A 19,085-nucleotide genomic window follows, 5' to 3' on the forward strand; every position below is an offset into this window, starting at 1 on the left:
GTACTGACCTTGTCTCCCTGGTAGACCCCTGGAAGCTGCCAGTAGTGAGGCTCCTGTCCCAGGTAGTCAAAGTTGGAGTAGGACAGCTGAGTGCCTTCAGTGGAAACCTCCACGGTGAAGCCGGTAGAGATGCGGCTGGTGCGCTGACGGTTCACCAGAGCAAAGCCCTGGAAGTTCCCTGGAGCGAAAACTGAGGACACCTGCAAGAGCACAATTAGAAAAGTGAGGAAAGTGATTGTTTTCTGAACTTTCTCAAGTAAGAACATAAATTAAAATCATCAACATCAATATGATGATATGTTTCCTTTCAAAGCGTCGGGCAACTTCTAGAGATATAAGGAGCAATTTTTTTTTCAATTATGTATAAGTGGCATTATGGACTTTTATTTGTCAACAACATTGCGATTATTACATTTATGGAAAAACTGAACTGAAACCAAAATAAACTCACGAGTTCTGTGAACTGCTGCTGATGATTGTTGCATTAAATGTAACTTAAAGCTTCCACAACATTAGATTCCTTATGCAACTGCAGACCTTCTCAACAGACAATAATATAATATATATTATAATTCAATGTTGCATTTATGAAATGAAAAGGAGGGAAGGTGTGCAGATATAATTTCTAACATTAGGATTTATCAGCTGGTCTTTGTCACTGCAGAGACTTGGGACTACTTGCATCTGAAATGTAGACTTTCCTAACCAGACATGTTTTTCTCTGTGTATCTCTTGTGCCGAAACGCCTGCATGGCTGCTGTATCCAGAGCAAACTGTTGCAGAGAGGTTAAAATGTATTCTCTGAGTGTGAACCTTTCCACTGCTCTGTAGTCAATTACTTGTTGCAGGACTTACCAGGTCTCTGTAGAATGTGGAGCTGGAGCACTGCTGAGTGACGCCCATGCAGAAACAGGACAGGCAGCCGTCTTTGTTTTCCTGGCTGAGATGGAAGGTTCCGGTCTTGCAGGTGGAGCACGACGGACTTTCAGTGTTCATCTGTAACACAGCGTCACAGGGAATGAGATGTAAGTCAATGACAGGATACATAACCAGAGAGTTTGTGTTGAGTTGTTAGTTGTTTCATCACCTTGCAGCGGCACACGCCATTAATGCAGCTTTCCTGTCCTCTTTGGTCACAGTTATAGCAGTTACCTGTCGCAGGGCAGCAGAGCAGATAGTTTGAGTTTGCAACTCACTGGTGAAAGACACGTTGCTGAATTCAGATCAGTAAAATGAAAGGAATATTTTGTGAGGATGAAGGATAATCCAGAAGATGGAGCAATATCAGTCATTTTCAAAATACCAAATGTACCATTGACTTCGTTGTTGCCAACAGTACATCTCTGTCCAAGCTGGGGGTTGCCAGTGTATCCTGCGGCACATCTGAAATAAAAATAGAGTATGTTTGAGTAAATATTTCAAGTCAAGGAGGATACAAGTTTTTACTCAAAGAACAATGAGGCAGGAAGCTGGGAAGTCTGCAAGAGGTGATACATTTGATGATTTCTACTGTTTAGGGAGTCTTCTTTCCCAAGACAAACCTCAACCAAGAACAAAGGGGAACATTCAAGTACATGTTTCTACACCAAAGACTGGTCTGATATCGACATGACCTAAAAAATCAGCAACACCCAGATTTTGTAATATACAAACAGTTTTCCCAGAGAAAAAGATGGCAAACACTGCTTGTACGGGAGATGGATGAAGCATAGCTGCTGCCAAAACATTCAACATGTCTCAGATGTTGATTCCATCTCTCAGCCAAACTTCTAAAAAAAAAACGTGACAAATACCCAACTGATATCAGAACAAAGCAGAAGAGAGCAGAGCAGATAGAGTGAGCAACAGATCAAGATGCTAAGCAGCTAAAGAGGAAAGTTATTCTTGATACTGTGACACAGCAAAAAGCCATTTGCCTCCAACCCAAGCTAACAACGCCACTGCCACCAGAGCAAAGGCTTTATCCAGCAGCAGATCTGTGCAGGCTGCCGTCAATCTTACCTCAACTGTCCAGGTCCGCAGGTCAACGGCCAACAAAGAAGACTCCCGTGCTATGAACTCACTTTGCAAAATCCCAATTAAACTAATGTCTGAGATGAGTAGTTTCTAAGGTGTGGTTTACCTTGTTAGTCATTCAAATGAGTTTGGTTTTATAGATGTAAAGATATGTATAATGACTTGTTACATAAGGAAATAGAGAATACATATGGTCTTAAAAATGCCAAGTGTCCATAAAAGAAGGGACATACAGCTCATAATAAGCATAACATGAAACATGAACATGTGGTACAACACAATCAAACAATGAAATGACAGATTTCACTTTTTTGTCACTCTTAAAATGATATAGATGTGATTTTGGAGACTAGGTTGATTGGTATTTCTAACACTATAGACATAAGCTTGAGAGCTATAGTAGACATAAAGGGCGGACAGTCTATTGACTGGCCATATGTATGCAATAAAGATGATGAACATTCATGGTCCCCAACAGATGAATCCAACTGTTGCTCTGTAGTGCCAACACTGGGCCAAAATATCATTAGGTACACAGGAAATATCAGAACATTATCAGAAAATGTCGTGCTCCGCAGCAGATGATCCCTTTTTATTTCAGCCAATCACAACATGGAGCTGAACTGGATTAACCAAAAAACATCTCGTCTTTTCACCACCACGTAATGTAACCGGCAGAAGACGACAGGATTTGCAAAACTCATTTCTGCTTCTCAAGCAATTATTGCATCAGAAAACAAGAGTAAGGGACTGCAGCCATGTGCATTGAGCTAAAAGTTGGCATGCTAACACACCCACAATGGCAGCATGCTTACGTTTACAGGTATCATGCTTAGCACCTAAATGTCTCAGTGCAGCTGAGACTGATGGACATGTCTCTTTTATTTGGCCATTTAGAGAAACTTTAATCTTGGTGCTACATGAACAGTCAGGGCTTCATTTAAGTTACATGACTATCTATCAGGTGTCATAACAATCTTTCCAAAAGTCAGTCTTGTGTTGGTGCTAAAGAAGAAGTCATTGATCCACCATAGTCAATAGGCGTCATCCTCTGGGGGCCACGAATGTCTTCTAAAACTGGACCAAATGGATGGACAGACTGACATCACCATCCCTGGACTGACATTAATAGCACAGCTAGAAGTTTTATATTCTGGGAAACTTGCAGCAAGTTAGATTGTTAATCTTGTCTATAATGTACTGGTTCTTTTTCGTTGAATCTTGGCACAATATCTATGAATTTTACTGAATAATTTTACCAACCTTACACATAGAAGATTTTAGAACTAACTGATTTCATTATTAAGAACAAAATGCAGTGCGTACATCACAAAGAATATATTATCTCCAGAAAACACAGGGTGATACGAAGGTGTTAGGTTACAGAACCATATGAAACATATACTGGAGACATACATGTGAATACAGGGAACAGGCATGATGTGCATGAGATTTTAAATACGATCTAACAAAGAAACGGATAAAACTTGAGGTAGTCTAGCTATACATACATATACATACATGTATGTTTGCATATAAACGGTACTAATGCAAAACCATCTCTTCATGGAAGAATTTTGTGCAACAGTTTTGTCATAAAAATACACCTCTAAAGCCATTAATGCAAAAATACTAAAATTAACACATCAGGATAACATTAAAACATCTGGAAGGTCCCACTGCGATTAACCAGTGTCATAAAATCAGTCCCTTCATAAAGTCGAATTGTCTTGGTAGCAGTAACACACTTAAATATAAGGATCGGGTATAAACAATAGAAAAAAATAATGAAGGACTAAACGTTATTCCCTAGTCATCAGGAATAATTTTGATAGGAATGGCCAGCCTTCCCAGGACAACATGAAGAGAACCATCTTGATTTGTTTTGTGCTCGGAAGACTTTCGATCCCCTTTCAGCAGCCGCAGCAGATCCAAAACACCAGAATGAGGGTTCTTCGACTTTTTCTTCTGCGGTTTCTTGGCTACTTTCTTCGCAGTAGTTGTAGATTTGGTTTTAGAGGGAGTGGATGTCCTTTTTGCTGTTGTGGTAATCTTCTTCTTCACGGTAGTAACCTTGGTTTTAGCAGTGGTTGTTGTTTTTACTTTTGTTCTAGACTTCTTTACAGTAGTAGACACGGTCGGCTTTGTGGTTGTTGTTGTTGTGTCCTTAGCAGAATGCTTTGATTTGCGAGAAGCCAAGTTGTACGAGTTGCGCATATTTTTCTTGTTTTGTGATTTTGACGAAGTCTTTGAATCACCTTTTGAAGACTTCCCACTCTCTGGAACAGGAACTGGTGCATCTGATCTAAACACCTTACTACGTCCGTTGTTTTTAATAGGCAGTGCAGAATCCTTTTCTTTGGCCTGGTCAGATTGTTTACGCAGCTGAGGAACTCCAGCTGATTTTGATTTGTGAGGTGGAGGCTCCAGTTGAAATTTTGTTATTGTTGCCTCTTCTTTGACTTTCTTTGATCGTGTTTGGTTTGGCTGGGAAACTAGTTTCGCTCTTCTACCCTCTTGCCTTTTGGTTTCAGGCTTCAGCATATCTTTTGGTTTGATTTTAGATGAAATCCTTGGTTTGTTTGAGGTCATCTTTGACTTCTTTGCAGAACTTGTGGAGACTTGACTTCTGGGTGACCTCGTGACTGATTGGAGTTTCTCAGTTTTTGTATCAGGCTTCTTGGTGGCTGCTAGTTTGAGTTTTCTCTCTCTCTGAGGAGCAGAGGTGGGTTTGTTTGCGGGGAGGCCTGGGGGGGTTATGCTTTTGGATACTGTGGCTCGTCTGGTGAGTGGTGTTTCTGTTGGTGTAATTCTGAAAGGACGTGGGGATGTTGAGTACAACGGGATTGCTAGGACTGTGCTGAGTGAAGGCAGAGCCCTCCTTTCCTGGGGCGACCGAGCGATGTGTCTTACACGTTTCATCTTGTTCATCTCCTGAGCCAGGGCAGTGAAGCCATCGATCAGAATTTCTAGCCTTCCCTCAAGTCTGCTCAGACGGGACTCCATGTCCGTGTAGCCCTTCTCCAGCTCGCCAACCTTCTTGTTCTTCTCCCCGGCCAACTGGATAGCGATGAGCTCCTTCAGCTGGGAGCTGAGATGACTCTGCTGGTCATGAATGCTGCGAAGGCTCTCCTTCATATCAAGCGTGTTGCTCTCCAGCATGCTCAGGCGCTTGTTAAAGGTGTTCAGGTGGATCCGGAGCAGGTGCTGGAAGCTGGAGTGTCTGCTCTCTGGGCTGGGTGTGAAGCGCGGTGGAAGTCTGGATGTTGATCTACTGGGGGTGACTGAGACAGTCCCCACCTCTTTTGTGGATTGGGTGGTGCGACGGATAGCTGCAGTAGACAATAAAGTCCTTGTAGGGATGACAGTGGTATCAGGGGATATTAAGTAAATGTCGTCATCATCATTGTCGTCCTCAACTCCACTGCCATATGGTATTATCTCTTTCTCCCAACTGAAATTAAACACAGCTTCGGCTCCACATCCCACTGGTAGGAAGCCCTCTGTCTGCTTCCCCAGGAACGGGTCCCCACAACTGTCTGCAGAGGGCTTCTCCTCTCTTAATGTCAAAACAGCAGAGTCAGGTATGATGCAGGCAGAGACCTTCATATAATAAAGTATTGATAACTTTCTTTTCACCCAAAGTCACCTTTCTCATCTTTGCCCTTTCGGAGCGGCAAAGATTCATTAGCCAGACAGGACTCCTCATAAATGCCACATCTACATTTATGTCGTAGAAAAAATCCCAGAAAATACATTTGGTCTGTGCAGAAATCACACGAGCCAACACCTTAAAAAATCACAACCAGCAAAGCGCAAAGCTGAAGCAGAGGGGAAATTACTCAGAAAGCAAAAGAAAGAATAAAGCACAAGTTTAACCCAATTTATGTCAAAGCTTCTAGGAGATATAGCACAACTACTATATCTACTTCTTTCTGCTCCACAAACAAAATCGGAGTGAAGACATTCTGAGAACCAAGGAAGAACCCTTATCATAAAACAAATACACATTATTCTGCCACAGTACAAAACAACATCCAACAGCAGATGTGGGAAAAACAAGACTACAGCACACAATTTTATATTTACATTAGAATGGGTGGCACAGTCTCCCTTCCCTCCACTGACACCACTCAAACACAATGGCCTTAGAAAAACGAGCAAGATGCGAACCACAGACATGCTTGTATTATTGATTTCCTCTGAGGGAACCCAGTTGGTGCCGGTGCCAGCCCCTGCTTACCGACCCGCTCGGTAACCCCACACACTGAGCAGCGTCCAGGCGACCCTGAGGTGGACAGAGTGGAAAAAAGGAAAAGCAGAAAGAGAAGGAGAGGAATGTACCTTTCACAGCGTCGGCCAGTGTATCCGGGAGGGCAGCTGTCACAGGTCGGCTGACCGTCAGACTCCAGGTAACAGGTTGGGGAGAATCTGTGGCGAGAGAAGTTTGACATCTGGTTATTATGATGATCTTAAATTAAGGGATTTATCAACTTGTGTGTTTCACAGTTTACTTTTTCTAACGCAGCAGTAGTTGGAATAGTTTGTGAATCTGAATAAACCTGACTCAAACTGAATGACTTTTAGACATGAACTCACTGGTTGCTGGATGTGGTTCCAGGGCAGGGGCAGGGCTGGCAGGCCTGAGCACCGCCTCTAACAGGGTTTCCATAGAAACCAGGCTGACAGCGTTCACACCTTTGCCCGGCAGTGTTATGGAGACATTGCTTTAAGTCGGGAAAAGAAGAGAAGAGGTGAGATCGACGGAACAGATGACGGTGTGTTTCCAACATGTGGAAATTAGCCAAGAAACCACGAGTGCATTCCTCAACAGAGATCGAACCATGTTCTTGAGTAGAAGTAAATAGAGAGGGAAGCAATAGAAGCATCAAACCTACCAGACAACTGCCAGTCTCTGGGTCACAGCCGCTGGCGTGACCGTTGCAGTCGCACCTCTCACATGTGCCCAGGTAAAGGCCGGAGCTGGTCCGCGTGTATCCTTCATCACACTCCTGCAACCACACGGAAAAACACCTCAGGTGAGAGACAAGTGATGACAAAGAGAAACACAGCGGAGAAGCAGGGAGACAGACTGCAATTATTATCATAGCCTGGAATGGAAAAAAAAGATTATTCTTTACAAGCCAAGGCATAGCTGTATCTACCTTTTTCTTTTTTTCAGAGAACTAACCTGAACGAGGGCATGTAGGTTCATACATGACCTCAGGAAAAATATTTTTGGCAAAAAACTAATTTTGACTGACTGACTTTTAATGGAGGTTTTACCCAAATCTTTTTTTTAGCATGACAACTGAGCTAACTTCAACTATTTGATATAGACAGTAGCTGTTCACAGACAAGGACTGTTCAGTCGGTCATCTGTCATTTTTGCGTCCATCACGTGTTACAAACGTCATCAACATGCCCCCTTGCTCAGGGTGAATCCTCCAGATAATCACCTGCTGTATTCTCTGCTCACTCCGAGGTCTCACTCAGGAGTCTCTACTAACGGGGCTGGCAGGAGAAACTCCGGAGAATGTCTGCAGCAACCGACTTAGACATTTGCGTTCTCACCTACAGCCCCTCTGGATAAAGTCAGTGTATGTCAAAGCTACTTCTCTGAACTCTGTACCTGGCAGGAGGGTCCTTGGTATCCCTGAGGGCAGGCGCACTCCTCCACCTCCAGAGCTCGTTCATTACCAGTGGAGTGGGGAACAGCGATGTCCATCTTGATGTCTGAGATACTATTTAACACAAACAACACACACTATTAAATGGAATACCTCTGGATTTATTTTGAGGTATAGGATGTGTACTGCAACCGTACCTGCTCTCGTCCATGTTGTCTGTGTAGGAGGCCCTGATCATAAAGAGGCTAACATCAGCCAGCGCCATCAGGAGGTGCTCACGAGTACACGGCTGCCCATCAGCGCGACGCCAGGCAGACTTTCAGACAAAGACAAAGAGAAAAGTTAGTCTAGTCACATAGTGTGAGGACTCAAATTTAGCTTCAGGGCACTCTAATGAAACCCACCTCTCTAAAGGTCAAAGTGATGGCCTGTGGGACGCGTGGGAGGGGCTTGATCTGGGAGTAGTGCTCCAGGAAGATTCCGTTGCCCTGGAGAACCACATCCGGCTGACCGTCAATCCCCAGTGAACGCTGATATGGGGAAAAGCGCACCGTGTAGCGAAGCTCTCCGCCATAGGCCGTCACCTGTGAGCAAAATGATGAAAAGAGAAGCTCTTCTTAACAGAACAAGAATGGTGGAAAGGTATTTCACCCCTATGATGGTGAGGGGGAAGTCACAAGACTTCCATGTTGGGCTGGGCAGTGAATTCAAGTAAGAGGTTCAAAGGAGGCTCGCTGTGCTGCTAAGTGCAAACTTTTCACTTGACAACATGTTGAGACATGACTGAGTGGGACAGAGAGGGCAGAGAGATCTCGCCTGACTAACACTTGGCAGTTATTTTCCCCTCTTATCATAGCGGCTCTTTGCTTTGTTGTTTTCTCCCACCTTATCTCCTCTGAAGCTCTCAGGAAGCACCCAGTAGTAGACGTCGCTGGGGATGCTGGAGAAGGAGCGGTAGACGACTTCAGAGAAGCCCTGCTGGGAGATGCCTTCAGAGATAGTTTTAGTGTTGCCGCTGTTGGAGAGGGAGAAGAGCTGCCCGTTCACTCCTCCCCGCACCTGACAGACAAGAAAATTCATCAGACTGAGATTTACACTTCATCCCCGCCACTGCACCTCGCCTTTTAGCATCAGAAAGGATTTTGCTGATAAAGCAGAGCTGCACAAACACTGAGTCAAAGTCTTGATACCAAAAATATTCACCACTCCCTTCTCCATTCAGAGTCTGGCAACAAACCTGATCTCTATTCCAAGTGGAGCTGGCGCACTGTTTGGTGACGCCCATGCAGAAGCAGCGTAGGCAGCCCTCGGAGTTGGCCTCTGATAGGTGGAAGAACCCTGGCTTACACTCGTCACACACAGCGCCTGCCACGTTGTTCTGAAACACACACAGACACGTGCACACATGTAATCCATCTGCCTGTCTAGCTCGTTTGAATAAAAGATGGCAGGTTATAAAACACAGTTTGTGTCAAGACCACAAATGAGCTGCAGATACATGCTTAAGATATAATCCTTGTCTTTCACTCTGCAGTTAACCATGCTGCATGTATACCTTGCAGCTGCACGGCCTGCTGCTGGAGCTGATGGTTCCTCTGCTATCACACTTGGAGCTTTCTGCAGGGAGAGAGCGGTGGAAAGACGATGACATGGGGGAGGAAAGTGAACCTGGGAGTGTTCCAGCCACTCCGCATACCTGAGCCATGACCACATACTACAGCCTACTGTAACAGCAGGGGGAAAACCCGATGGTAATCATTCCACAGGGTTAAGACCTCCTTGTGATCATAATGCTGAACTTTGAGAATTTCAAACTCACGGTTAGGGACGCATTTTCCATTCGGAAGAAGGGGGTTACCGTGGTAACCAGAGGCACATCTGAAATAAAACAAAAACATATAAGACACATAAGACAAATCAGCTATAGCTTGTTTTCCTCGTTACTATCAATCTTCCATCTTCAAAACCATGTTTTATGAGAGGCTGTGTAAATAATAATCATCATTATCATGTATGCTATGTATCATGACATTCACCATTTATGTCTGATTATTAAAGATTGATATTATTTCTTATGAACCGAAAAACACAATCTAAAGCCACAGTTAATGGCTTCAGTTTCCTCACTTATCACAGCGCCTTCCTGTGTAGCCGGGCCTGCAGGCGTCACACGTCGGCTGTTGGTCGACATCCAGGAAGCAGGTGTCAGAGAACCTGCAAAGCCCAACGATAAAGCCAGGATTTAGAATTTACAGCAGCGGGTTAATGAGTTGCATGTTGAATGAATAAACCAGCACTCAGATATTTGAGTGAGCTCAGCTTTTGTAAATTAAAAGACAAAAACCCTGCAGGGCAAAACAGCCCCATTCCCAATGACGCATTGTGGGTGGTATGGGTGTTTGTGTTTATTTCTGCGTTGGTAGTGTAGATGTGTTTTTGCTGTGTGTGTGTGTGTGTGTGTGTGTGTGGTCTGAGTCTGTGACCTTACCGCCGTGAGGTCTCATAGTACGGGCAGGGGCAGGGCTTGCAGTCATCGGGGCGACCTCGGCTCGGGTCACCAAAGTATCCGGGGCGGCACTTGTCACACTGAGGGCCCTCTGTGTTGTGCTGGCAGCTCTGTGGTGGGGGGAGCACACTGCTCATTCTCCGACATGCATTCCCACGAATTTAGTTTTATAAAGATTGCAAAATTTGGGGGGAAGCCTGTTTCACACTTTGAAGCTATAACCACACATTACTAGCTTAGCTTAACATTTGAAGAAGTGTTTTCTGGGATTTTTTTTGTTGTGTGCAGTGACCTCATGTTCCAGCCACAACTTTTTATTTTTACATGCATGTTCATTCTGCAGCAAAAGAAAGCGCAACATGGTAGTGAATGTATTGGTGGGCATGGTTTTCCTCTACGCTTTATTTTGAAGAAAGCTAATCACTAGCTTCACAGTTAGCGTCCAATCTGTGAATTACAGCTGATCGGTTCTCAGGAAGGAGCTATTACCAGACAGTGTCCGTTGATTGGGTCACAGGCGCTGGCGTGTCCGTTACAGTTGCATCCAGCACAGGTGCCGAGATAAGAGCCGCTGGGGACGCGCTCGAAACCAGAGGAACACACCTCACAGGACAGGCCCGTATATCCAGGGGGACATCTGTGAAGGACAAGTTTGTTTTGATGACAGATCAAATCACAACACTACACATTTTACTTAAAGATGTCAATAAAATAAAAGTGACTGCAGCAAAATACTTTAAAATGACCACGCACATTAAATTTTATGTCGTGGTCACATTTTCGTGGTTCACAAAAAAACATTCAAACTAAATTTTCTTCACTTGGAAACACGCTGCACACTGAACGCGTCCCAACAGGCTGCTGGGATCGCAGACTGCTGACTGACGTCTTTGTACGCAGTCTCCACCTCACATAACCTCACAGTATGAAGCACGAGTACTTCTCCTACCTGCACTCCTCCACATCCTTAGCGTGACCCAGAGTGCTGAACTCCACGGTGGTGGTATCCATGACGATGTCGCTGAGCGCCACGCTGACCATGTGGTCGTCGTAGATGGTGCGAATGCTGATGCTGTCCAGGTTGGCCAGCGTCATCATCAGATCCTCCCGACTCACAGAACGGCCATTGGAGTGCTGCCATTTATCCTAAAACAGCAAAAGTGAGGTCCACTGATATATACGAACAGATACTTAAGAGTTATATCATTTTGTATTTTCATGATAAAACTAAATTATATGTCATCAACCCAAATCTACCACAGGATTGTACAGAATCTCAAATATTCTTATCCAAAGACCTACTTCAGTGAATTTGATCTCTTTCTGGTTGACCTCTCGGGCAGGTGTGGCGCTGCCTCTGCGGTACACAAGCCTGCGTTCGTTTCCAACCAGGACCACATCTGGCTTCTCAACGGGCTCAGACAGACCGCGGGCCAAAGTGTACCGCACCTTGTACTTCAGGGATCCCCCATAGGAGTCAATCTAAAAAGAGGCGGAATGTTTTTTCATGCAAATGTGCAATTGCAACTTCATGAAATAAAAGCCTGCAAAGAATTACACTCCTTACCTTGTTGCCCAGAAATTGGCGAGGCAAAGTCCAGAAGGAGTCGAGGTTGAGGAAACGACGTGACAGGTCGACGAGCTGGAACTCTTCCATTTCAGGGTTGATGAGGAGCTGAGTGGAGGAGAGAGGAGGAGTGCCTGGCCTGGATGGATAAGTGACATTCACTCCTGGAAAAAATACAACAGATTCACTCAGGCTGGTTTATGCTAAATGTTAGGGCTGCATTTAGTGTTCCAGATTACTGCATGTTAACTCTCAAACAGTTTAATCAGTGTCAGTAGTGTAACTGCCTTTCAAATCTTCCTCCACAGTGAAACGCAGGCTGATCCGGTTGCGGTAGCGGCCGGTGCTCTTGCAGTTCTTGGTGATTCCAGCGCAGAAGCAGGACACACACCGGCCCTCCACACTGAAGTGACCACTGGGACAGTTGCCTGGAGAGAACAAGATGAGACATGTGGGAATTATTTGAATTATATTTAAGGGTGTTTCTGGTGGAGAAGCTACAGTAGAAATGTCGTGAAAGTACCTGGGTTGGAATTTGATGTGAGTGTAAGCACTCCGTCAGGGATACCAAACACCAGGCCTTTGGCATTGATGGCCTCGCAGGTGTAGGCCCCCTGATCCGCCTCCTTGACGTCACGAATGGTGAGGGTGCCGCGGCCGTTCTCGCTGGTCATGGAGATCCTACAGAAATACGGCAAAAATTACTACTTTGTAGTAAGAAGTACCTCCAGAGAGTAAAAGTCTTCATGGGCCGACCTGAGACCCGTACAGGTTTGGATCCATGGGTCCTGTTCTATTTCCACGGGCCCCAGATATGTTCAAAATTATGTATAATAACCAAGTGGCCCCGGCTGTGTCAGACAAAACACGGAAGTCCTGCATGCGTGTGCAAAGCTTGTAAACAAGTCGATCAATAAATAAACTTTTAATCTAAAATCATGAGTGGATTACGTCAGCCATGCAGCTATCGTCATGGTGAGGGACTGGGGGGGGAAGGCTGCTCACTTTACATTGGGGAAGACACAAAGTTTGGTTTTGACAGCTTGTGGATTTAACATCAACTATTCAAAGAAGTCAGATGTGAAATTTTCAGGAGCACCTATGTCAATAAAGCAATGAGAAACCTGCTCTTTCTGATGCTCATGGTAACAGTTTGCTGACAGACTTTCACACACAAATCTACAGAGTTCAACTGTCAGTGAACACACAGCAGACCACACCCAGAATGAACCTTCTGAAACAGCAACTTTTGGAGTCAGGAGTGCGCCACAAAAATCTTAATTTAGATCACAGTCTGAACAATCGTTATACGATGGTTTCAAAGACTCAAACACAGCAAAATAAATTCATAAATAAAATAAATCTTACGATGCTATCACGTGGGGAATGCTGGCTTTCAGCTGAGGCAGAGGTTTCAACAAAATCAGTTCCATGGAGAGTGATGCTGTGCTGCTTTAAATCCATTGCTGACGATTAAACATCAGAGGAGCCGAGATTATCTCATCAAACCCACCTGCCGCTGACGGGAATGTGTCCCCAGTTGAGTCTCCAGGTGATGATGGGTGTTGGCACTCCGACCGCTTGACAGGTAAAGGTCACTGTCCCTCCCCGAGCTGCCTGGACGGACTCTTCCGGTGGGCTTGTCACAGAGGGGGGGGCTGTGAAGTGACAAGCCACATAATGAATGCACATATACAGAAAAAAGGCCGGCGTGTGACTGGAATTTGGCGAACCAGTGAAGCGCGTAAATCCCCGACAGTCGGAGGAGATGGAATTCTCCGCTGTGGACGGACAATTCGCTTTCAGTTCTGAGGAATGGACGATTCACAAAAAGCTCTGTGTCTCCCGTCACCACATGTGTGAAAAAAGCCCGGTTCACAGCAAATTCACTCACAGCGTACAAAAGGAACTCAAGAGGGTGAATATGGAGACAGTCAAAGAAGCAGTCACTGCGATAAGTGAAAAGGGGGGAAATGTGTGAAGAGAAGGAAAGAGAAAGAAATATTGTGAGAGCTGCTGGTGTGAGACTTACTGCAGCCGTACTCATCGGAGCGGTCAGGGCAGTCCGGCTCTTCATCACACTGGTAACTGGCAGGGATGCAGGAGCGATCGCTCAGGCATTCAAACTGCTCAGGGGCACACCTGTCGCCAGGACCCTTGGTGGCTGCGGTTACGAGAAAAATTGAGATTTACATCAACTTTGAATCACTCGTAAACAAGTGCGGTCACGAATGAGCGCATATTGTGAAAAAGACTTACGGCAGTCTGTTTCATCTGAGTTGTCCTCACAGTCATTGTCTCCATCACAACGCCAAAGCTTGAGGGCGCAGCGGCCATTTCTACACTTGAACTCGTTGGGTTCACAGGGAGATGGAGTACCTGGGAGCAGATGAGAGGATGACTACAGCACATGTTCCTGCATGTATGTTTTGCTTGGAACGTGCATGAGGCTGCAGTGTTTACCACATCGGAACTCGTCGCTTCCGTCCGAGCAGTCCCTCTCCCCGTCACAGATGTAGTCCCGGGGGATACATTCTCCGCTCTGGCACGTGGCCTGATCAGCTCTACAGGGTCCAGGTGGGCCTGGGATCCGCTCGGGCTTCCTGATGATGATGGTGGTGGAGGTGGTGGTGGTGGTGGTCGGAGAGGTGGTGTAGACTGGAGGAGCTGGCAGTTTTACTTCTAAAACAAATCTCTGATTAAACTCAGCAAATGTACAGAGTGGATATTTAAGAGTTGTTACCGCAAATTGACACATCACGCGTTCACAGCCAGTAATACGTGCTATTGCCGGCCATGTTATAATCCGCCGGCCAATCAGGCGGAAGCCACTCACCACAGTTGGTCTCATCACTCATGTCTCTGCAGTCTGGTCTATTGTCACACAGGTATTCCATCAGGATACATGTCCCGTCACCACACCTGTGCTCATCTGGCATGCACTGCCTGATGCTGGGGGTTACTGAGGGAGATGCAGAGGGAGGGGAGGGCGTTGAAGGATCAACGTCGTGCGAGGCAAGGCTACAGCACAGCCAACACACCACACTAATGTCATCACGTCACAGCACAAATACAACAAATAGAACGAGGAAGCCATCAGGGTACTACGGGGAGTGCAACTCAGGCATGTCGTGAAGACTATCATTAGAGGAGTGCTTTGAGATACTCAGGGAGATTTGAAACAGCGTGATAAGATTTTCATAAATATCTATTTTGCATTAAATTCTGTTGGGTGAAAAATAAACTCTGTGCTAGATAAATAAGTAGAAAGACACAAACTACATTAGACTAAACCCACAGATTAGACAGACAGGCTAGACAAGACTGGACAGAAAGACAAGTGTAGACTAGATAAGACAGAGAATGGACAAGAGTCTAAAAATACAAATTAGACTTGATGGACACACATACTAGTCAAACTCAACTAACCCCTTAACCCTAATCCTAACTAGATCAAACATACTAGAGGAAACCAAACAAACACACAGACCCCATTCAGACGTGGTATTAATATTCATCCTGAGCGATCTGATCACAAGTGGTCAGCTCTAACTTTGGGTCTGAACACCCTCCTCACTCTGCCCACTATCTTTCTCACAGGGTCTTTGCAAATCGTGATTATTCGCATATTGAGCGGGGGGGTCACAGTCCGAACACATATTTCAATACCAGGTGTGAACAGATAAAGTTAGCGCTGTCCACTTGTGATCGGATATCTCAGGACGGATGTTAATTTCAGGTCTGAACAGGGCCACAGACATGGACAAGACAAGAAAGAATAGAACACAGACTGCACTCGACAGACAGACACATGGGGACCCTGTCAGCTGAGTAACGATCTTAAAGGAAAGGCAAACCTTACATCAGACATGCCTACATATGGAGTTGGTGGAATTTAAGCTGATTGACGTCGTAGTGAGCAGCAGCATTCCTAATCAATCATGCCATGCAATGTCTTCTTATTCACTGTGCACTACTGGACTTCAGAGACCACGAGGTCTACTTCACATCGGTGCTTCCATGCATAACATTCCTCAGACCACATGATAATTAAGTAAAGTCAAAGTAAACTTCAACATCCTAAGGAAGGAAATGCTCGACTGTTCTTTCTAAAAGGCACTACAGTCGTCCTACGGTTTCTACAGCACAGTCGGCTCAGTCACCATGCAGCGGACATGGCACAGTACAAACCTGGCACTGCTATAGGCTCCACGGAGGGCAAAGGTTGAACTAAAAACCAGAGGGAAAAGTTAAGGACACTACCTATTGCTCTGCTGGACCTTTATTTTGCTGCAAACACACAGCACACTCTGGTGTAACAGAGGCAGTCACTTCACGGTTGTTTTAAGCAGTTTTGATGACGCCTCACCTTCCCCTAGTCGTCGGAACTGAAAGCCCTGGACTGACGTGACGTAGGAAGCGATGGCTCCCTCCTTCACCACGCTGTACAGCACGCTGCGGATCTGTTCGCTATTGCTGTTGTACTCGGAGCCCACGTCCAACTCCACAAACACGTCCACGCCATCTTCTCTCACCATCTTCCTGCAGAGAGCGAGAGAGGCCTGGTGAGGCTGTGTGGAGCGAACTGTAGAGGCTTTAACAGGAGAGCTCTTAGGAGGAGGTACGGTTTCTCTTTGGATGTCCCTCAGAGGACTGAATTACTCACTGCTGATAAATTACTGACTGCACAGGCACCACAGAGTTGCCTTTGGAGCAGTTTGGAAAAAGTAAGACATCCAGCACACAGCTGCAGGGTATCTACTTTGAGAGTAGATAAAATGTGATTTAAAGGATTTGTGTTCATACTTAATGAGGACCACGCTGACTGTCTGGACACCTGGAAACCGGTTGTACTCCGACTCCAGCTGTGAAGGGAAAGCCAGACTCGGTTAAGTTGAAATAAACAGGCCTGGGCTTTATTTCCAGACAAAGCGTCACACACACTTAAATCAGCAATGTTGTAAATTACACGTCTGAACCCTATAAGGTAGCCTTCGCTTAGAGAACACGACCACAGTTTGGTTTGAGTTTATCCTACAAAGGGGAAGGACGTACCGTGTCCACCACTGCTTCAGAGATCTCATTAAAGGCTGGAGAGTAGATGTCCTCGAGCTCAGGGCTGTAGACCAGGGAGTCGGTGAAGTTGACGAGAGCTCTGAAATAAACTGGAAACACAGGGAGGGAGGGGGATCTGTCAGCGAAACCGCACAACAACAGACAACGACCACAGGCTCAGCATTAATGTCCATCTGTCGCAGAGATATTATAAGCTAGAGACAAGTCCCTAAGTCTATTAAAGACAATGTGATATGGGATCCTGTTTGGGAATTATTTCCCGGAGGAAAGACTTTGGTTAAACGTTTCAGAAAGTAAAAACTGAAAAGCATGACTGCGGCTGGAAGGCCACATGCAAATTATGGCGTCTATTTCCATATCTGAGTTGTGGTTGGATCTTCACCAAAAACCGACAACTGCAGCGTTGCGCCGCACTGAACAAGAGGCACACGCTGACACAAGCATTCGAATATAAACATGAAATTATAGTCTCAAGGGAACGTCCTGGTTTCTGCACGTGTTTCTGATGGTCATCGACGTGAAGACGCACATTCAGACAGATGCTGATAAAGAACAAAACACAACCTGTGTGAAACCTGTGCAATGCAAACATTCATATGCACAGTACGTGGATAAACCGCAGGGCCACACGTTCGCACCAGACCTGCTGACCGGGCGATAACAGAGAAGTGGATGGTGAGAGGGGATTTAAGTCTCGATCGAAGAAGAAAATCCTCTGTGGACGACTCTGGAAAGGGGCCTGCACCTTCCCTCCACATGCACCAAGTCAAATGCCCCATCAGGCAGGCAGAGGGGCGGCAGCAGGGATTATATCAATGGCCTACAGAGAGGCTGTGTTAGCTGACTGGTCATTAAACATACAGGTCAATTGGTTGGACATAGGGCTCTCTGTATTCAGACGTGAATCACACAGGAGCTGCAGTTCCGTGCCCATTGTTTGAATTAGCTCAGAGTGCCCGGTGAAATCGAGTAATCCCATCAGGGTAATCCTGATTTTTATTTCAGTTGAAGTTATTTGGTTTGAAACCTTGTAAGCAGCTGGTGGGTCGACAGTGTGTCGATGAACGTGTCCTTGACCGAGGCGCTGAACCCAGAAAACTGCCACAGTGAAGAAATGTAGTGAGGAGGGGGGGGGGGGCAAAACTATTTATGAGAAAAGATTTTTTCCTTCTCTTACAACTCTCGTTTTTCACCGCATACAAAAACCTGTCTGCTGCGTAAGTATGTTACAGCAGAAAAAGCAAAATGTATTGTGGAAATGGCCCAAACTGATGAAAACATAACCTCCTTGATGAAGTAATGATAACGTACAACTCAGCGTATGACACATTTTGAATGTTCCACCTCGGGTTTCACTTTAAAAATCACTGTTAACCTTTTGGTTTCTTCAACTTTCACTTAGGAGCAAATTAAACCTGAGAGGAATGATCATTTGATGTTATGAAAGTTCTTTATCTTGATAACCCTATTGGCCAAATTCCTAATCTCAGTGATATATATGAGGAACTCATCGTCAACAGAAATGTCAGCTGTATTATTATAATTCCAGTGACACAGGCTTAGCCCATGAAACTTAAAATAGCCCAGGCCCGCAGGGTGCCTCGTTCTCACACTCCTGCCAACACTTTGTTAGAAGGGGCCTGCCAGCCTCTGATTTGTGCCCGGCAGTGTGGGTTTAGGGAGGAAGTCAATATTTGTACTGTTTCTTGCAGTGAGATGCTACTTGCTATGCCAAAAGTAAACGAGTCACGTTCCAGGGATCTGTTGAGCCTCTGGTTGCAAACATATATGACCAAATGTGCTGAACAACAAAGCCCACAATGACACATGCAGAAACTATAGGAACAATCTCGGTGTATTAGGTTTGTACTCTTTGTTCCCTGCTGCTTGGATAATTACATATTACCAGACACGTGGACAACATACATTTATCATGCTTACCGGGGGCTATTTAATTAAAAGTTAAAGATTTTGTGTCTCCTGCTCAGGCTGTGTGTTCACATTGTTAAAGGCCTGTGGGAGCCTCGCTGCCTTATGTTGCGCCGCCTGAGCCGTGGCTGGTAAACAGCTGTCCTCTCTTAAACCCCCTTTTCTTTACACAAAACATTGGCAATGTGAGACGTCCCGTTCCTGGTGAAGAGAAGCCTCATTTAATACAAAGTAAACGGAGCACTGCCTATGAAAACACACAGCGAGGAGAAAATGTAACAACAGAGCTGCAGGCAGGAAAGGTTCCTGAGTGCTTGCTTTACAGACTGTCACTGTCAGACTTGTAGGAATAATTGTTCGG

The 19,085-nt window shown here is 45.4% G+C and overlaps 1 protein-coding gene across 25 annotated transcripts in view; it reads right to left on the reverse strand.

The window, feature by feature from the left end:
* The window catches only part of hspg2 (heparan sulfate proteoglycan 2), an 82,448-nt gene that overhangs the window by 29,766 nt on the left and 33,597 nt on the right, over positions 1–19,085 (reverse strand). For 15 of the 25 annotated variants that reach the window (XM_069526354.1, XM_069526343.1, XM_069526358.1 and 12 more), the window contains 31 exons: positions 16,775–16,884; positions 16,526–16,584; positions 16,089–16,261; positions 15,911–15,949; positions 14,556–14,681; positions 14,183–14,401; positions 13,979–14,098; positions 13,752–13,883; positions 13,233–13,377; positions 12,243–12,400; positions 12,007–12,147; positions 11,720–11,883; positions 11,455–11,634; positions 11,102–11,298; positions 10,642–10,789; positions 10,135–10,262; positions 9,774–9,860; positions 9,466–9,524; positions 9,202–9,263; positions 8,884–9,024; positions 8,532–8,705; positions 8,051–8,230; positions 7,844–7,962; positions 7,649–7,760; positions 6,915–7,028; positions 6,616–6,743; positions 6,361–6,447; positions 1,313–1,383; positions 1,088–1,152; positions 856–996; positions 9–200 (listed from right to left, as the gene is read on the reverse strand). In XM_069526354.1, coding sequence (XP_069382455.1) covers positions 9–200; positions 856–996; positions 1,088–1,152; positions 1,313–1,383; positions 6,361–6,447; positions 6,616–6,743; positions 6,915–7,028; positions 7,649–7,760; positions 7,844–7,962; positions 8,051–8,230; positions 8,532–8,705; positions 8,884–9,024; positions 9,202–9,263; positions 9,466–9,524; positions 9,774–9,860; positions 10,135–10,262; positions 10,642–10,789; positions 11,102–11,298; positions 11,455–11,634; positions 11,720–11,883; positions 12,007–12,147; positions 12,243–12,400; positions 13,233–13,377; positions 13,752–13,883; positions 13,979–14,098; positions 14,183–14,401; positions 14,556–14,681; positions 15,911–15,949; positions 16,089–16,261; positions 16,526–16,584; positions 16,775–16,884 — 3,971 coding nt within the window. Of the gene's footprint in view, positions 1–8; positions 201–855; positions 997–1,087; positions 1,153–1,312; positions 1,384–6,360; positions 6,448–6,615; positions 6,744–6,914; positions 7,029–7,648; positions 7,761–7,843; positions 7,963–8,050; positions 8,231–8,531; positions 8,706–8,883; positions 9,025–9,201; positions 9,264–9,465; positions 9,525–9,773; positions 9,861–10,134; positions 10,263–10,641; positions 10,790–11,101; positions 11,299–11,454; positions 11,635–11,719; positions 11,884–12,003; positions 12,148–12,242; positions 12,401–13,232; positions 13,378–13,751; positions 13,884–13,978; positions 14,099–14,182; positions 14,402–14,555; positions 14,682–15,910; positions 15,950–16,088; positions 16,262–16,525; positions 16,585–16,774; positions 16,885–19,085 lie in introns of all 25 variants that reach the window. The other 10 variants (XM_069526349.1, XM_069526337.1, XM_069526357.1 and 7 more) reach the window with 8 other exon arrangements.

Source organism: Paralichthys olivaceus, chromosome 6, assembly GCF_024713975.1.
Source record: "Paralichthys olivaceus isolate ysfri-2021 chromosome 6, ASM2471397v2, whole genome shotgun sequence".
Classification (NCBI taxonomy): Eukaryota; Metazoa; Chordata; class Actinopteri; order Pleuronectiformes; family Paralichthyidae; genus Paralichthys; species Paralichthys olivaceus.